The sequence below is a fragment of the Bombina bombina genome, chromosome 7 (genome assembly GCF_027579735.1).
Source record: "Bombina bombina isolate aBomBom1 chromosome 7, aBomBom1.pri, whole genome shotgun sequence".
Taxonomy (NCBI): domain Eukaryota; kingdom Metazoa; phylum Chordata; class Amphibia; order Anura; family Bombinatoridae; genus Bombina; species Bombina bombina.
Window position 1 is genome coordinate 266956024 of NC_069505.1, and position 20969 is coordinate 266976992.

The 20969-nt window shown below is 34.6% G+C and overlaps 1 protein-coding gene across 1 annotated transcript in view; it reads right to left on the reverse strand.

The window, feature by feature from the left end:
- The window catches only part of CACNA2D3 (calcium voltage-gated channel auxiliary subunit alpha2delta 3), a 1718630-nt gene that overhangs the window by 707216 nt on the left and 990445 nt on the right, over window positions 1-20969 (reverse strand). Inside the window, 1 exon segment of the mRNA XM_053720740.1 lies at window positions 17039-17172. Coding sequence (XP_053576715.1) covers window positions 17039-17172 — 134 coding nt within the window.

Consider the following 20969-nt stretch of genomic DNA (forward strand, 5'->3'; position numbering starts at 1 on the left):
ACTTTATAAAGCGCCAACATATTCTACAGCACTATCTATGGGTACAATTGATATAAGTAAGTAAAACAATGATACAATACTTGTAAGAGATAACACAACATTTGACAAACACATACATGAGGAATTTAGGGCCCTATTCCTGTAGGAATTTACAATCTAGAAGGGTAGGAGGGTGAGAAACAGGAGGTGGGGACTGCAAGGGTGAGAATGATGGTAATACAGAGTTAAACGAGGATAATTATTAGGTAAGTTGAGTTCATTTGTTACTAAGTTGGGAGATGATATCTAGTAGCAAATACTTCACTTAGTAAGAAAACATTGACACATAGCATGGACAAGCAAGACTAATATATCACCAGATGCGATGAAAGTCATAGAAAATACCTTGTGGTGTTAATCTAATTTAACTGAACTAGAATTGTCTGTTTGGCAATGATGAAATAAAACTGATGTAGCCCAAGTGACATTAAATGATCTTCATTGTGTAATAAAGTGAAAACAGAATGAATGAAGATTTTAGTTAAAACAAAATGCACTATTTTCTTTTTTTTTAAATAATTTAAAACATCTTGTCCTATTGAAAATAATCGAGTTACTAAGCGAACACTTTTAAAGTAAAAATGCAGATTTTTTTTTTTAATATACAATAATTTAGATATAACTTGCAGTCAGTTTATGGGAGTTGATAAAAACTGGTATTATGAGGTAGAAAGATGTTTCGATTTATACATAAAAGGGTTCTATGTACTATACAGAAGAGGCTATTTTGGAGGCTTGCTCATGAGAACCTATTTACTAGGTATGTGCATTCAGATTCTTCATTAGGATTTGAATGCATAAGTATGCGATATTCGTTCTTTTAAAAGCCGGATTGATTCTTGTGCAAGATCACCATGTTAAGATAATGGGTGATCTTGCACAAGAATCAATCCGGCTCTAAAACAGTTAATTAGCGCAAATTTCCGCATTCAGATCCCAACGAAGAATCCGAATGCATGTCTACTTACCGCAAGTTAAGAAGCAGCGGTCATATGACTGCTGCTCTTTAACCTCTCTGCCATTTCTGAATTGGTGGAGATAAATCAAACTGAACACATTAGTTCTAGGTAATTGACAGCCATTGCTCTTGCACGATTGGTTGCAAAAAAACTGGGTGTTGTATTGAGCAATGGAATCTTATGCAATGATAACTGCGTGCAGTGGACCTTCAAAGGTCAATTGAATTTGTAAGAATAAAAATATATGGATGTTGCAATTCATTCATTCATTATTTGTTTGTTTGTTTATTTTTAATAACCTTTACGCAGAAGTTTACTCTACATTCACCATAATAAGTTGTTCAGTTATGTTTAAGAAAAGTTTCTTAAAACCTGTGATGATTAATAAAATAAATCCATAAATGAACCAAGAAAAATATGTAGTCAATATAATATAGGGTGTAATTTTTTAAATTCAGTAAATGTTTTTAAACCTAACTAGATAAAAACAATTTCAAATATGGTATTATATTAATTATTACATGATATATCTGATTAAAATACATTTTCAGAATGTTTTTGAATAAAACATTTTAAGAAAAAACAACCATAAAATATAATTCTATGGGGCCAATTTATCAAGGGCCGAATAACCCCTGATGAACCTGTTTCTGCACGAGCCTTCAGTCTCGCCGGAAACAGCAGTTATGAAACACCGGTCTTAAGAATGCTGCTCTTTAACTGCTCCGCTGCCTCTGTGTCTGCGGACATCAAACCGCCCGGTCCTATATGATCGGGTTGATTGACAGCCCCTGCTAGCGGCTGATTGGCCGCAAATCTGAAGGGGGCGGCATTGCACAAGCAGTTCACAAGAACTGCTTGTGCAATGTTAAATGCCGACATTGTATGCTGTCGGCATTCAGCGATGTCTGGCGAACATGATAACAGCCTATAATGTCCTCCAGACATTGGTAAATCGGTCCCTATATGTGCTCAATTTTTACGGGGATTTAATTCTTTTTAATTTTCCCCTATTCTTTGATTATTACTGTAAATAGGATACATACTATGAAATAATCTATGTGATTAGGATTTCAAGTGGAAAATATTCTTTCCAGATAAGATTATTTGGAAAATTAGCAAAATAAATAAATAAATAAATATGAATACTAATATATATATATATATATATATATATATATATATATATATATATATATATATATATATATATATAAAAATAAAAATAAATATATATATATTCTTTTTTTTTCTTTTCTGAAAAGCCAAATATAATCTATGTTTTTATAGATCATAACCATACATTTATTATTATTATTAAAAATATATTTAGCATCAGTTAGGTAGTGTGTCTCTTACTTTAATACATATATTAAATCCAAGTTAAGGAACTTATAGAATGTATATAAATCTAATCTATCTCAAGCTGAACTGTTACATATTAAACACACAAACATTCTCTATTATTTATAAATAAATATTTTGCGCTGTGCTGTACAGGTGCACATTACATACATGAGACAAACATATTAACAAAAAATGTAGATGAACGTCCGGCCTATACATTCAACAAGCGGTAGATGATGTTTTGTACAAAGTGAACCGCTAGCAGAGAAGCTATCAAGCTTTTAATTTAAAGGAGAGGGAGTAATGCATCAGGCTCCATTTAGGAAGCTGTGAATGCAACTTTGTAACCCTTGATAGTAAGTCAGCAAGTGCATGCTAAGAAGCATTGTGATGTTTTGAAAATCTATACTGGTTTGCTATGTATGAGAGAAGTGATTGGTTGAATTCCTATTCTTTCCACCAAATAAGAGGTGGTGGTTAAAACATCCCAGAGTAAATGGATTTGCATGCTAGTTGCTCAAGAGCAAGGGGTAAAATTGCACAAGTGATTAATTAATTCCGGAATCTTAAATTTAATCAGCAGATGTTGCATTGCTGTGTACAAACCTGTCTAGAAAGGTGGATTCTCTCAGTGTAATAAGTTTATCTGAATATTATAGATCATATATTGCAAGAAAAAGGGTAGAACAGTGGCTAAAGATTTTAGCAAGTTAAAAATTGAATGTGTGTGTTTGTGTATTTGTAGAAATATATAATATAAAAAATAGTTCTCTCAAATTATATACTCATATCACTTAAGGCTTTAACCTAGAATTGTGTAGACATTTTCAACTAGTATACTTTCAAGTGATTGTGCAAAGAAGCAAAAAGCAAGTTAATGCATTGTTTGTGTGTTTGAATAAAATTAACATTTTTGTTTTATTCTATAAACTACTGATTGCATTTCTCCAAAATTATGAATAGAAATATTGTCATTTAGAGCATTTTTTGCAGAAACTGGTCAAAATAACAAAAAATGCAGTGTTTCCACATTGTCAGAGCATAAAGAAGCAAGTTTTCTTCTAGCTTAACTTTGTACGCAGCTTGATTCATGGATCCTTCATAAAGATTAATCTGCCCGATTCTGGGTCATCTTCTCTGATGAGTCCAATTTTCAGCCTTGTCTAACACCTTGTGGTCTAATGGCTAGACCTGGGGAGGCCTACAAGCCACAGTGTCTTGTACCCACTGTGAAATCTGTTGGCGGATCATAGTGAAGGATGCATGAATCAAGCCACATATCCTGGTAGAAAACTTGCTTCCTTCTGCTCTAACAAAGTTCCACAACTCTGAGGATTTTTTTCAGCAGTTGTGGATGGATGACCACCAGTTCAAGACCATGTCATGGCCAGCCCAATCTCCAGACCTGAAACCCATTAAAAACCTCGGGAATGTGATCAAGAGGAAGATGAATGGTCAAAAACCATCAAACAAAGCTGAGCTGCTTGAACATTTTTTCCTAGTACAAAAGTATTAGACCACCATTAGATAGTACACAAAATATAAAAAACACAATTTTCAGAACAAAATGGCTTCTTCTGGCAAAAGTCAGTATTTAGCATGACCTCCCTTGGCTCTAAGAACATCTTGAACTTTTAGGTAGAATTTCCTGAAGTTTTCTGAAGTAATCTTCTGGTATATTATACCAGGCTTCTTTCAGCACTTCCAGAGTTATTCTTTAGATTTAGGTTGTCTTTTATTTCTTTCTCTATCCAGGTGATCCCATACTGCCTCCATAATATTCAGGCCTGGACTCTGTGGAGGTTTTTCTCTTCAAATATGATTTAACTGCATTAGCAGTGTACTTGGTATCGTTATCATGCTGAAAATAAAACCATTCCCAATCAGGCGCTTTACAGAAGGAATGGCATGATTAATTAAAACCTGTCCGTACTTTTTAGAATTCATGATCCCATCAGTTCAGACATTATCGCTAATACCACTGCCAAAAATGCAGCCCCAAATCAGGACAGACCTTCCACCATGATTCACTGGAGGCCGCAAGCACTCATTCTTCCATCTCTCTCCAACTTTTCTCACATATCTTCGACGACTGGACACAAAAATTTCAAACTTATATTCGTCACTCCATAATACTCTTTTCCACTGATTTTCATTCCAATATTTGTGGGCTTTAGCATATCTTAGCCTTTTTACCCTGTTCCCCTTTAAAAAAAAAAATGGTTTCTTGGCTGCTACCCTGCCACAAAGACTATTCCTGATCAAGCTTCTTCATACTGTAGAAGGGTCAACTTGGCATCCCGATGAAGCTGCCAGATACTGAGCCAGGTCCCTGCTTGACTTCTTCCAGTCTCTCAAAGAAACTCTGAGTAACTTCTCATCAGATTTTGACTGTTTTCTTGACCTTCCAGTCCTTTTTCAGTCTTTGACCTTTCCTGATTCTTCACATTTCATTATAACAGCTTGAATACCACATCTTGAGTATCCAGTTTGTTTGCTGATCTCCCTTTGAGAGAGGCCTTGCTGGTGCAAAATTATGATTTTATGTTTGTCCAATTCTGTGATCTTTGGCATTTTGAATAGAATGAGGTGATTGAAAGTAGGTCTTATTAGCAAGCTCCCGATGAATAAACTCATGCCACATATGTTTGTAATGCTCAAGCATGTCTTGCATAAACCTGGTGTTATAGAACTTTTTCACAGCAGTCATTTTGACATGAAATATCAGGACAAATACAGGTGTTAGTAATGACATTAATTAGGGTTTCATGCCATTTTGGTTTATGAGAGCCAGGTTAATTTTATTGCTCAAGTGTAAGGGGAGGTAACACTAACTACTTAACACTTAAGCCTATTAAAGCAGTTTTTTCTGATTTTCTCTGATTTTTTAATACTGCCTACAAATATCCTATATTTTCTGGTTGCATTCTAATAAAGAGACTGAGAAATAATTATGTATGGTTATTATACTATTGCTAAAACAACAAACCTAATGGTGGCCTAAGACATATGTATGTATGTATCTATATATATATATATGTATATATATATATATATATATATATACTGTATATATATATATACTGTATATATATATATATATATATATATATATATATATATATTCTTACAGGGTGTACTGAGCAAGCCAACATAAATATATAAAATATATAAATACCTTAAAGAAAGAAAAAAGAACTTGAGCCCCTAGAAACCCAAAAAATGCCCCCTTATCCAGCACTCTAGTCATACCCCAGCACATTTATCTGCTCTAATCCTAAAGAGGGATAGAGTATAATATGAATGAATATTTATTAATACAAATATTCCTCTGCATATAAGTATGAAGTGCCTAATTAAAAAAAAAACATAAGTATGGTGGTCATCAATTGGATAGTCCAGATCTGAGACTGGGCACACTAGTTATAGAATAAAGTGAATCTTTATAGCATCATATCATATACATGTTTTAACTCATTCATATCCATCAGGGGAGATTTACAGAACCATGGTTCCACTTTATATTATAATCCCAACAAGTATCAGGAATAAGTTACAGAACTATAGTTCCACTTTAGATTATAATCCTGAACTGCAGCCAAACTAGCATAACAGAGTTCCACATCTTCCCACTCAATAGTGAGGCAAGGTGGGAAGTACATCTTGATGAGACAGCTCTCTTAGGGAGGTATACAACCTTGTGGGATTGCACCGCCATTGATCTTTAAATATCTGGGTCATGTATCCATACAGTAATCATTGCAATATATAGTACGTTCATGCACGACAATGATAGCAAAAGCGTACCTTGCCGTTTGCCACTGTGATTATTGCCAGATACTCTGGAACCTTTGACAGTGATCGGTGTATGTAGATATAAAGCAAGTCCGCTCCCCAATCTGGTGTATATTTATCTCCCTCCTCAATCTTAGTCCGAGAGAGCGCTGTTATCTCAACCACCAACTCACCTAAATCTCAGGATCAATGTCCCTGTAGGAGGTTCAGATGGGAGTTTTTTTCTTTCTTTTTGGTGTGTGTGTGTACATATAGATAGATGAAAAGATATATAGATAGATAGATAGATATATATATATATATATATATATATTTATTAATATTATTATTATTTTCCTTCTAAACTATTTCCTTTTGTCTACTTTTAAATTATGGTGACTCAAAAAAATGAGGTAAAACTAATTATTACTACAAAATAGTTAAAAAAAAAAAAATCTTTCATGATTCAGATAGAGAATCCAAATGTAAACACCTTTCCAGTTTACTTCTATTATTTAATTTGCTTCCTTCTCTTGTTATCCTTTGCTGAAAGGTTTATCTAGGCAAGCTCAGGAGCAGCAGAGAACCTAGGTTCTAGCTGTTGATTGGTGGCTGCATATATATATATTGATTGTGATTGGCTCACCCATGTGTTCAGTTAGAAACCATAAGTGCGATGCTGCTACTTCAACAAATGATACCAAGAAAATTAAACAGATTAGATAATAGAAGTAAATTAGAAAGTTGTTTAAAAATGTATTCTCTATCTGAATTATGAAAAAAATGGGTCCCTTTAAACTTTAAACAGCTTGCAATTTTAAGCAACTTTCAAATTTACTCAGATTATCAAATTTTCTTCATTCTATTGGTATCTTTATTTGAAATGCAAGAATGTAAGTTTAGATGCCGGCTGATTTTTGGTGAACAACCTGGGTTGTTCTTGCTGATTGGTGGATAAATTCATAAAACCAATAAAAAAGTCCTTAACCAAAAAAAAAGCTTAGGTGCCTTCTTTTTCAAATAAAGATAGCAAGATAATGAAGACAAATTGATGATAGGAATAAATTAGAAAGTTGCTTAAAATGGCATGCTCTATCTGAATCACAAAAGAAAAAAATTGGGTTCAGTGTCCCTTTAATGGTTCAGATACAACATGTATTTTTTAACAACTTTCCAATTTATTTCTATTATAAATGCTGCCTCATCCATTTGGTATCCTTTGTAGAAGAGTAAACCTAGGTAGCCTCAAGAGCAGCAATGCACTACTGGGGGCTAGCTGAACACTTCTGGTGAGCCAGTGACAAGAGAGAACAAATCAAATTTGATAATAGAAGGAAAAAAAAAGTTATTTAAAATTGCAAGCACTTTCTGAACCCAAAAACAGCTTCATTAAATTTTATCCCTTGGGAAATAAGGAGCTCTCACATCTCATAAATTCTGAATTTTAATTAGAAAATCATAATAATAAAGACTTTAAAAATCAAAAGCAGCTCCTGGCAAGTAAAGAGAAAAAGAAAGGTCAACTGTTTGACATTATAGAAAAGATTTGCATCAAACATCTGAAAAGTGTAATGATGAATTTGGAATATTTACATATGGTACATTTTAACGGACACCTTGTATTGTTTTGTTTAAGGAAAGCATTTTAATAAGATCTTTTGGTAATTCATTTGTGCTTATTAAAATAAAATGCAAAATAATAATATCATCATCTTGCAGCATTTTATAATTATCTCATGGCTTTAAGCTTAGCAAATTAAAAAATATCTCTACAAAGTTTAGTTTGAGTTTCTAATTAATAGCACCAATTGTATTATATATTTCAGATACCTTAAAGTGACAGTAAAGTCAATTAAACCTTCATGATTCAGACCTAGCTTGCACTTTTAAACAACTTGACAATTGAATTCTTTATCAAATTTGATTTGTTCTCTTGGTACCCTTTGGTGAAAAGTAAAGCTAGGTAGTCTGATTGGAATTTATGAGTGTCTTTTGCATTCTGTAGCAGCAGTGTTTGCAACTATGTATAATATTGCTATAAACATTGTTGTAAACACTGCTGCCAAGTGGCTACAAACACATGCACGCTCCTCAGCACACTTAGGATTACTCTTTAAAGGGATACTGAACTAAAATATTTTCTTTGATGATTCAGACAAGGGGGCCTATCTATCAAGCTCCGAAAGGAGCTTGACGGCCCGTGTTTCTGGCCAGTCTTCAGACTCGCCAGAAACAGCAGTTATGAAGCAGCGGTCACAAAGACCGCTGCTCCATAACCTGTCCCCCTCCTCTGAGCAGGCGGACAGACATCGCCGGAAATCAACCCGATCGAGTATGATCGGGTTGATTGACAGCTCCCTGCTGGCGGCCCATTTGCCGCAAGTCTGCAGGGGGCGGCTTTGCACCAGCAGCTCTTGTGAGCTCCTGGTGCAATGCTGAATACAGAGAGCGTATTGCTCTATGCATTCAGTGAGGTATTGCGGACCTGATCCGCACTGTCGGATCAGGTCCGCAAGACCTTTCATAAATAGAGGCCAGAGCATGCAATTTTAAGCAACTTTCTAATGTACTACTATTATCAATTTTTCTTCGTTCTCTTGGTATCTCTATTTGAAAAAACTGAAATTTAAGCTTACGAGTCGGCCCATTTTTAGTTTAGCACCCTGGATAGCACTTGCTGATTGGTAGGAATATTTAGCCAACAATCAGCAAGCTGTACCCAGGTGCTGAACCAAAGATTAGCCGGCTCGTATTCCTGTCTTTTCAAATAAATAGCAAAAGAACAAAGAAAAATTGATAACAGTAGTAAATTAGAAAGTCGCTTAAAATTGTATGCTCTATCCAAATCATAAAAGAAAACAAATTTGGTTCAGAAACCTTTTAACCCCTTAGTGACCAGAGCCCTTTTCAATTTTCTGACCGTTTGGGACCAGGGCTATTTTTACATTTCTGCAGTGTTTGTGTTTAGCTGTAATTTTCCTCTTACTCATTTACTGTACCCACACATATTATATACCATTATTTTCATCATATCTTATCATTTACTATAAAATTTGTTTATAAAATATGATGAAAAAATAGAAAAAAACACACTTTTTCTAACATTGACCCCCAAAATCTGTTACACATATACAATCACCAAAAAACACCCATGCTAAATAGTTTTTTAATTTTGTCCTGACTAAGTTCAGAAATACCCAATGTTTACATGTTCTTTGCTTTTTTGCAAGTTATAGGGCAATAAATACAAGTAGCACTTTTCAAACCATTTTTTTTTTCAAAATTAGCGATAGTTACATTTTAACACTGATATCGGTCAATAATCCCTGAATAACCCTTCACATGTAAATATTTTTTTTAGTAGATAATCTATTGATCTAGGCCCATTTTGGTATATTTCATGCCACCATTTCACCGCCAAATGCGATCAAATATAAAAAATTGTTCACTTTTTCACTAACTGTTTCACAAACTTTAGGTTTCTCACTGAAATTATTTACAAACAGTTTGTGCAATTATGGCACAAATGGTTGTAAATGCTTCTCTGAGATGTCCTTTGTTTAGAAATAGGAGACATATATGGCTTTGACATTACTTTTTGGTAATTAGAAGGTTGCTAAATGCCGCTGCGCACCACACTTGTATTATGCCCGGCAGTTAAGGGGTTATTAAGGTAGCTTGTAGGGAGCTTGTAGGGTTAATTTTAGCTTTAGTGTAGTATAGTAAACAAAGTATTGATCTAGGCCCATTTTGGTATATTTCATGCCCCCATTTCACCTCCAAACACGATCAAATAAAAAAAATTGTTAACTTTTTCACTAATTTTTGGTTTCTTACTGAACTTATTTACAAACAGCTTGTGCATTTATAGCACAAACGGTTGCAAATGCTTCTCTGGGATCTCCTTTGTTCATAAATAGCAGACATATATGGCTTTGGCGTTGCTTTTTGGTAATTAGAAGGCCGCTAAATGCCACTGCGCACCACACTTGTATTATGCCCAGCAGTTAAGGGGTTATTTAAATAGCTTGTAGGATTAATTATAGCTTTAGTGTAGAGCCCCAAACCTCCATCACCCCCCCCCCCATACAGCTCTCTAACCCTTACCCATCTATCTATTTGCCGCCATCTTGCCTTGATCCAGTACCCAGTTTGCCCGAAAATTTTTTTTTATGTAAAATAAAATATTTTCTATAGTGTAGCTTTCCCCCCTCAGTATCCTACCCACCCTCCCCCTCGCAGATTCCTTGCCCAACATTTATTATTCCCCCCTCCCTCTCCCTCCTTCCTATATTTTCATAATATAGTGCTACCTATTTGCCGCCATCTTGGGTACTGGCAGCTGTCTGCCAGTACCCAGTTTGCCCGAAATTTTTTTATTTTTTTTATGTAAAATAAAATATTTTCTATAGTGTAGCTTCCCCCCCTCAGTACCCTACCCACCCTCCCCCTCCCAGATCCCTTGCCCAAAATTTATTATTCCCCCCCTCCCTCTCCCTTCTTCCTATATTTTCATAATATAGTGCCACAAATGTGGCACGCATGCACGCACACTCACAGCCCACTGCCCCCCTCCGCCGCAGTCCCAACTCAGAGCACACACATTGGTGTGACAGGAACCAGATCTAGGCATCGATGGTTCGCCCACCCGCCTCCCTGCTGCTGCTCCCACCCACGATCGGCACCATCTATGGCTGAAGCAGAGAAGGCCACAGAGTGGCCCTCTCTGCATTGGTTGGTTAAAAAGGGTATTGAAGTGATGTCTCAATATCGATGCATCACTGCAATACCCTGAAAGCGTCTGGAAGTGATCACCATCCCTTCCAGCACTTGAAACCCCAGAGGACGTGTCAGGCACGTCATTGGTCCTTAAGGGTATTTTTTTGTAGGACGTACCTGACATGCCCTTGGTCGCGAAGGGGTTAACCCCTTAAGGACCAGGCATTTCAGACAAAAACTTCCCCAAAAGACCAGAGCCTTTTTGCCATCACTACATTTAAACATAAATAGAGCCTTTTTTATATTTACCTATAACTATATATTTTGTTTAGTAGACAACCTAAAGTATTGATCTAGGCCCATTTTGGTATATTTCATCCCAGTTAAAAGTTAACTTTTTCACAATTTTAGGTTTCTCACTGAAATTATTTACAAACAGCTTGTGGGGCATGCAGAAATAGCGCAATCTCACTATTTTGAGCGAAATCACGGCAGAGAGAAGCCCAGGACTGCAGCGACAGTCAGGGTACATTCCTGGTCCTTAAGGGCATAACAACCAGCATCGTACAGGGTACGGCGCTGGTCATTAAGGGGTTAATAAAGGATACCAAGACAACTTAGAAAAATGTATAAGAGAAGTAAATTTGAAAGTTGTTTACAATTTCATGGTCTATTCAATCCATTTAAGTTTAATTTTGATTTTACCGTCCCTTTGAATTGTACTATTTAAGTGAGATTACCTTAAAAAATCAACTTGATACCACAGCTGCTAACCTTTTCCTTGGTGCAAACAGTCAAATTTATCTTGGCGCCAGTGACATCATTATATTTCCTCCTTCCCCCATTGTGACTAGATAACTCAAATTAATTTTATATTTAAAACATCTTTTTATACATCACGGTGCCTCTCAGTCTGCAACTACTGACATATAAAGTCTAGTGATGAAAAACCACAGAAAATACCTTATACAGCTAGTCTGATCGAGATTCACAGATTGTCTATGATTAAATTAAAATTGCTGCTGTTAGTGGCATAAAGTGTTTTTAATGTATATTTTTTTAATATTCAGAATAGAACAGACTGAGCAATGACTTGAATTAAAATAAAGCCCAGATATGCTATTATGATTATAACATGTAACATTTTGTACTCTGGTGCAAAAAGAACCATTATAAATTTACAACTGTAATTTTTATGGAAACTATTATTAATACTAATAATCAAGATCAAAAACAATTTCATGAGAACAAAATATCCCACAGTACTTAGTGTTGTTAGTCAAATGCCAATTTTTATGGGACTATTACTAAATTGAATACAATATTTTGTAGAAAAATTATAAAAGAACTGCACTGTATATGACAGAGAAACAATGTATATTTGTAACACAATCTAATTTATCGAAATAGATAATAGTCTTAAAATGTACACATTTAGAGAAAATACATTATTTTTATGTATGTGTACTTTTCTTTTGTGAATCAGTAAAAAATTTTTAAACATGACCTTCGTGACAGATATTTTTTTGGGCAGATATCAACTCTTTGTGCCCGTAAGATTAAAAGACAAAAATAATAAAAAATATTTTGGAAAATTAATATAGATCTCTGGCCATTCCCTTGTGACATCACTTTCAAAATTACCAAAATATAGTGTCTCACTGATTTTCTTTGTTTCTGCAAACAGATCTAATTATAAATCTCACAAAGGAGAACCATACTTTTTGGTTTTAATGTTCCCAAATGTACAAAACGTTCAAAGAAATAAGAAGCAGAAATGGACAAAAACAGAGGATTGCTTGCAACTCTGAGCTTAAAACATGAAACATATAATAAATGCAAACACAAAAATGTAATATTGTTGTTAAAGTCTAAATGTACCAAAACCTTCACACTCCCATAATGCAAATTAAATAGCCCCCACACTTTAAAAATAGAAAAATGTATAAGATAATTACAATAAAAGCATAAGAACTCAATACAATAATAAAAGTATGATCACTGTGCACATCAGTGCTTGCCATGTATGTTTCATGCAGAGCCTGCATTAACTCAAGGACAACTGAACAGTACCATTACTTAAAGGGACAGTACACTGTAAAATTGTTTTTATATTAATGTATTTTCAATGACTTGTTATACCAGCTGCAGAGTATAAAATGTATGAGAAATTGCACTTTCAGGTTTATTTGTGTATATGAAGTAGTTGGTTTTGTGCTTTTAAAACATAGCCTATTGCGATGGGCTGAGCTTCAGGTAATATATATCATATCTGATTATGTTATCACTGTGCACACACACTTGCTTCCTTATCTTATATTTGTCTGGGAAAATTAAAGCTCAATACATAAAGAGAACAATGGAAATGATCATTTTATTACTTAACTATCCTGCTCCCCACTGGGAGTGTCATTTCTTCTAATGGCTGTGTTTACTTAGGCTATTCAGTAGCTGGGACTCCAGTATCAAAACTTTCAGTATAGGTGGGGAAACCACAGGTAAAATCTGCTATTTCAAAGGCCAAAATAGGGATAAAGGAGCTACTTGTAAACAATTTAATACACTCCAGCAGGTAAAATGGATCATTGGAAACACTTTAAATGGGAGTTTTTTTGGAGTGAACTGTTCTTTAATCTTTTATCTACAGGTATCCGCTACATTAAAAATTGAAAACACGTGAAATAGGTATATCAATAAGTTACCCTGGGGAATACAGTATAAAGAAAGAAAAGTCACACTGGCTGAAAGGCATTGTATATCACTTTAATACATCCAATTATAGATAGATAAATAAATGATAGATAGATAGATATTGACAGACAGATAGATAGATAGATAGATAGATAGAGACAGACAGACAGACAACAGACAGACAGACAGACAGACAGACAGACAGACAGACAGACAGATAGATAGATAGATAGATAGATAGACAGATAGACAGACAGACATAAGTAAAGATGCTATATAAATACATTTACATCAGTTCCAAAATCAAGGCCATGGTTGTCTCATCTGGCAATTGTATATCCAGAAAATGTCTTGGTCTGTCACCCCATGTTTATTCCTGGGTATAAAATCAATACCCATGACAGATAACAAACTATCAGAGTTATATTTTTCTCAAAAGTCAAGCAACAGAAACTGTTAATGACCCTCAATGACCCTAATGTGTTAAAATGTTATGTCAACATATTGGCTACCGCGACCCCCTGCAGGTTATGAAATAGATTACATTTATTGTAGTCAAAATAATAATTAATATTATATACCTATCCTGTATGTTGATATTGAAATGTTTTCTCTGAAACACACATGTACAAGTTTTCTCTGGAGTATTCTGTTAATAAAAAAACTGAGATAATTTCTGCACAGGAGCAATCTGGACTGTCCGGTGACAACTTTTTATCTAATTGCATCTTATCATTTTACTTATGTAAGTGCATATATTTTACTTATGTAAGTGCATATATTTTACTATAGGGAAGACAGCAACAGTTAAATAAAACATTTGAATTGGAGATGCGCCTCTCTCTCTTATCTTTGATACGTGTAAGTGCAAGAACAAACTGTCTGGATAGAGGCTGCACTTTATTCATAAAGATTAATTATATTTAAAGGATCATAAAACCCACATTTTTTATTTCATGGTTTAGATAGACCATAACATTTTAAACAACTTTCTAATTTACTTCTATTATAAAATAATCTTCATTTTCTTGTTATCCTGTGTTGAAAAGCAGAAATGTAAACTAAAGAGTGTGCACTTGTCTGCAGCATTATATAGCAGCAGTTTTGCTACAATGTTATACATTAACAAGAGCACTAGATGGCAGCACTATTTCCTGCCATGTAGTGCTTCAGGCATGTGCACGCTACCTACCTAGGTATCTCTTCAACAAAGAATAACATAAGAATAAAATAAATGTGATAATAGAAGTGAATTGGAAACCTTTAAAAAAGTGTATTCTCTATCTGAATCATGAAATATTTTTTGGGGGTTTAATATACCTTTAATTATATTGGATAACATCTTCACTAATTATATGAAGATACCAATACTTAAGTGTATATAAACCTTCTGATCATCGGTGAAAGAAATACTTTGCAATCGGTGTAACTGTATTTCCCTTATTGTGACCTTTTGGTAACGTTTGTGGCAAACTAATCCCACACCCTATTAAGAGCACCTGTTGTATTCAGTGTTTCTGGTCCTTCTTTTGACTGTTGATATTAGACGCAATTCAGTAAAGTCATATAGAATGAGCTAATTTGTTGTAACTGCAGGGTACAACAACAGTAACATGGTTACTACCCACCATACCATCTGTCATAGGATGCACCAACAATATGAGGAAGGATTACAACAGGGCAATAAACAGTAAAAATATGCAGAGCTTTACCAACTGGCCACTGTATTTGCTGTGAATAAGAGAAGAACTTTAAAGACAACTGCAAGTACAGGAGGAAAACACACTAGCATAGTGAGCATTAGCTATGTTATTGTAGTTGTAGTCATGTGTTCTCCTTTTAAAGGTCTAGAACATTTGGAAAAACAAATAGTGCCATTTTTCGTATTTCACTATAATTTAAATGACATTTTGCATTTTGGCAAACTGGAATCTGTATATAAAAAAAGCCTTGAATAATTTTTGATTAATGTCAAACCAAGTCTGGTAATTTCATATGTAACCAATTTTATTAGTCATAAAAAATATATAACTTGCTTCTCACTGCTCTATTCCAACAGAAGGATAGCAAGCAAACAATACTAAATAATATATATGAAATAAATAGATATTAACTCCAAGTAATATTTCTACTGGACTTTAATAGTCTTATAGATATAGAAAATACAATACAACGTTAAAACTATAGCGACAATACTTGCACTTATAAAAGAAGGTAGATAACTGTATTTAAAAATGAATAGATGCAGGACAAATGCTAGGATGGCCAGCCGACTCGAATCGGCATGATGAGATGAAACACAGTGTGGTTGTATAAAACACAATTCTGTTTTCTTTGGGTTATGTTTCTGTGTTATCTCATAAATTATCACTTAACAACAATCCTTTTTCTATTGTTAAAAGGCCATAATAGTTTAAACATCACATGCTCTATTTCATCAGGTCATGTCATTTTAAGAATATCAACCATGCACTACTGTGTGTTTAACCCCGGCAAAGAGATTAAACACACAGTAGAAGTATTGCTTGGGACTCACAGAGCACTCCTGGTCAGAGCAGAAACTGCAGCTGATCCAATCAGCAGTGCAGAGTCGATAGTCTCAAAATTATATATGCTAACAAACTAGAGCATAGCATTTTTCAAATTGCATGGCCCTTTAACATGGCTTCAGATACACCAACAAATGGCAATTTAAAGAAAAGTCTACCTTGGCTTAAATGTTTAATTAGTGCCTAAGCCATACTGACTGACATGTGTGCCATGGCGGTTGGAGCCAATAAACACTTCGTATGCTAACTCTTTGATAAATACAGACTCAGGTAATTATTTATTTACCACAGTAATACATAAAAGATCATATCTTAGCAGTACAAATCTGTTTGCTTATTTTATCAGGAAAGTGAGCGGATGCTGGTGGATTTACAAAAGGAAAGGCATGTGCTTCTTCCCACTGCAGTTTCTGATATATATATATATATATATATATATATATATTCCCATATATATATTTTTATTTATTATTTTTTGTGTGCAAGGTGGCTGTATTTAGTATTATTATTTGTCCAACTAAATAGAAACCCCTAACAAATAGGACATGGGCGATTCGGCAAGTGATAAACTGTTCATTTTATTCAGTTTATTTTTTTTTTTAAATGGAAAATTATATATACACACACACAATCTATTTATTTTTTAAATATTTATTTATTTTTATTATTAGCACTACATGAAGCTATGTTTTAATTATATTTAGAATGTTAAAGAAAACATACACACTGTAAATGAAATGTATTTAGCAATCTTTTAAATACTGGTTTATCAATTCCTTTATTCAGTTTATAAAAACAAATAGTGTAATTTCCAATGCTAATATTATTATAGAATAAAATATTAGACTAAAGAAAAAAAATATAGCTCTTAATTTTCACTTATTTAAAAGGCTGCTTTCTAATAAGACTTTAATATTACATATTATTGTTTTATAGAGTAATTGTATAGTTTATACTTACAGTATTATCAACATAAGCTTCTGTCCATACAACATCATGTTCTTGATCAATGACTTTAGGACGACTTAATACATGAAGATATGCCATAACGTTTTCTTGTACATCAGCCAATGTAGATATCTGAGTAAAAAAACCTGTTGCAAAATAAATAGATTAATACATACTTACATTATATGCACATACACACACACAAAATAATTATTTATATATATATATATATATATATATATATATATATATATATATACTGTATATATATATATATATATATATATATATAAACATTTTGCTGCACTACCAAATCATTGTTCATATCAAAGAAAAATGACCTTATTTCTTCTTTATAGTAGTATCTACATGCAGTTATATGAAACTTGGGGTATACTGTCCCTTTAATTAGCCGATTATAATTATGGGGTGTGCTAATTCAGCTGCTCACAACTGAACAATACTGATATTACTAGACCAAATGCATTAAAAATGCTTAATTATTTGCAGTAAAAAAAATATATGGAAAGTAACTGCTGCATACACTTGTGACATATTTCACCTGCTTTTCCTGTAATTTAACTTCTGACAATGTTTTCTAGGGAGGCTGGAGTGGATCATTCAGACTTCAGATAGGAACTTATTTATTGAGAAACAAGCAAGAAAAAGACGACGGCACTACTGACGCTGTGTCCCACTTTTTTTCTTTTCAAAATGTGAGAAATATCAATAGTGTTTAAGGGGACTGGGTGCTGTACATAGGGAGAGACTAACTAGCAAAAATCAATTGCAAAAAGCAATTGAAAGGATGTACTTAGGTAGCACTCACCAGCGAATAATCTATTTAAGTCCAATGCTACCTTAGGTAAAGAAGCCCAAGGAGGGCGGATTAAAACTTAACTTTTATTACATTGGTTAAAATCGTTACAACATATTAAAATCCACCAAACAGTGTGAGGTGAGGGAATGTTGCTCCTGGGGAGGAGTTATCAAATTATATATTAGAGGTATATTCTCAGGAGGATATCCTCACTATTGTGGGGTGCTACATGTACCTCGGGTGTCACCCTTTTGTATGAGATCCTGAGTTATATCTCAAGTGTAGCTGATCCACCAATAGTTATGTCTGTCCTCTGGGTGAGGGGTGAGAGTAATATTATTAGGATATTAAGGACCCGGGCTATAAAGGTCCCCGCTGTCTATTGGCACTCTGGTATATAGAAATAGAATAAAATTATCACCTTACTGATTTGCACTGGGGGGAGGTCTGCTACATCATACTAGGTTAGGTAAAAGTTATGGTACTATGAGACGGTATAAGTAGGGCGATATAGCACGCCTTATAAATATCGTTATACCCACTTAATCACAGGGGTTCAAATGTGTTCCCCTACTTATACGAATAAACAGTTTGGACGCATTCCAGTATTAATCTGGTATAGCAAGTATTCTATATTGGTATGTGGATAGCTCTGTGGGTCAATTGAAGTGGTTTGTGAGTACCAATAAATATTAAAGGAATCCCATTCAGAGAGCTAAACATACACGTGAATCCGGTAAAATATCAGTTTATTTAATACTTGATGAGAATACTTCGTACACATTCATACATGTTACAGTGTGCGGTGCTTATACTTGTGTAATGACGCTTGGCGTCTAGGTAAGAGTCTTTGGTGACAAGATCGGGCAGAACTTAGCTGTAAAATGACGTTTGCGGTATTCAAAAAGAATTACTTTTACTTATACTCCTGTGTATCAGAGTTGCTAACTGGTACAGCTAAGATATCAAAACATTGCCCCTAATTGGTTACGTGTGCACCGGCCATTGTAGAGTTGTAAATTTCTTTACTTAAGGTTAATGTTTGTAGCATGCATGGCCAGAAAATACTGTCAATCTAGACCCCCAACCTTAGTCAGATGTGTCTCCTAGATAAGTATTATATTCCGGTTTAGGTAGTATATAGCTTATTTAGCCGGGGAGTTATCTGTGGTTACCAATAATAAAATAGCAGAGCGGGTGTTTTAGATTGGCTAGTACAATCGGTATTGCCGTTCAGCCACCCCAGTTTGTAATATAAGTAAATAGTTCACTTAATATTCTAGGTTGAGGAAGCATAAAGGCCCCCTTGCCATAATATATTGATTCTTAGTATATCTATTATTGAAAGTAGCGATTTGTGAGGTGCTAATGCCAATAGTTAGCAGCTAGTATATGACTAGAATATCTCGATTGCACACACTCTCTCACGCATATACCATTTTAAATTGTTTTCTAGTTAAACATTCATACACCAAGTCACACTGTTGTTTTAGGTTAAAAAGGAGAAATGGTCTCCAACTGCCCTGACATGTTTCGCCACAAAGGCTTTGTCAAAGGTGGGGCGCCCGCCGAACTTGGGGCTTTTTATTGGTTGACCGGTGGGAGGTACTCCCCCGTCGGCTATCGTTATTGGTTCCCCGTTTCTCCTATTATATTTATAGGAGAAGGGGGTGTGTAAAGGGTTCGCCTTTTCTAACAGATCTTATAGGTTGCCTGTCTCTAATTCTAAATACCCGATTGGGATGTTTAGGCAAATAACAGGGGTTGTGTTGCTGAATGTGATGGGATTCTGGATTTGATATGGGATAATCAAATCGCTCGATTATAAGGGGTGACACCTCCAAAATGGGCCGTTCTTCCTGTTAGAAGATCTAATAGCGATCTGATCGCAATCAAAATTGAATAAAAAATAAATGGAATTAGCACTTTCCATGATTTACTGTATAGTCATAGATGACATGTCATGTTAAAAGGGGGAACAGTGTTTGAGACCATCCGTGTGTGTGAGGTCAGGATGTCCTCTTGTTGCAAATGGGGATATCATGTGTGGGTTGAAAATGTGTAAACAAACAATGAAAATAATAAAACTGGTGCCAAACGTGAAACACTGGATCAAATGTCCAATTATTTAACCTAGTTAAATTCTAGGTCCCAAAGCAAAATTAAGATTTGAATAGTGTTCTGAAAATGTGCAAATAGGTGCCCAGTCCCAATGTATTCTGGGTTGTCCAAATATTTTGGATAGTGAATTTTGACAGATCTAAGTAAATCTGAACTTTTCAGACTTATAGTGACATTTAATATTATCTTAGTAAGTGTGCTTACACCATAGGGTGTACAAACAAATTGTAAGGTGCAACATTTGTATTGCTGTGAAAAAGTGAAGGAAAAAGTAAGTTTTTAACACGTTAGTGATTAATTATTTATTAGTAAGTCAAACAAAGAAAGTGGTAGGTGGAACCTATTAATTTGGGGTTTCCATTATATATTATTATGTGATCAGACGGTCCCACTCTTATATGGTTTCTGGTAGTTGGTACACAGTTTTACTCGTACTGTATAGAGATTGGAGTAAGGTTACATTAAATCTGTTATATATCCTTTTTTAATTAACTGGTACTTCTCGAGCTTTCCCTTGTTGAATCCTGGTAGTATTATAATTCATTCTCACGTTGTGAGATATCCTGTTTGGATGTATTTTGGTGTATATATCCAAGGTTCTTATTCGTCTCCGGATTTGTTCCTTTTTACAGGAAACAATAATAGTTGTTTTGTTCATTTAATCCCTTAGGATACACACTATCTAGTAGATATATCCATCTACACTCTGCCCTCAACAGGGCCTGTTCTATGTTGCCCCCTCTAATGCCTAAGGATATTTTTTCTATCCCTTGGCACTTTAGCTCTCTCGGGTTAGAGAAATGGCGTTTGAAGAAATGAAGTGCCACTGAGGTTATGGTTTTTCCATCTTCAAGGTCCTTTGCGGCATTTTTAATGTTCCTTACATGCTCCTGTAGTCTGACTTTGAGCTGACGGCTGGTCATTCCAACATAGATTTTGGAGCAGCTGCAAAATAATACATATATTACATTGTCCGATGTGCAGCTGATGTAGTTCTTAATT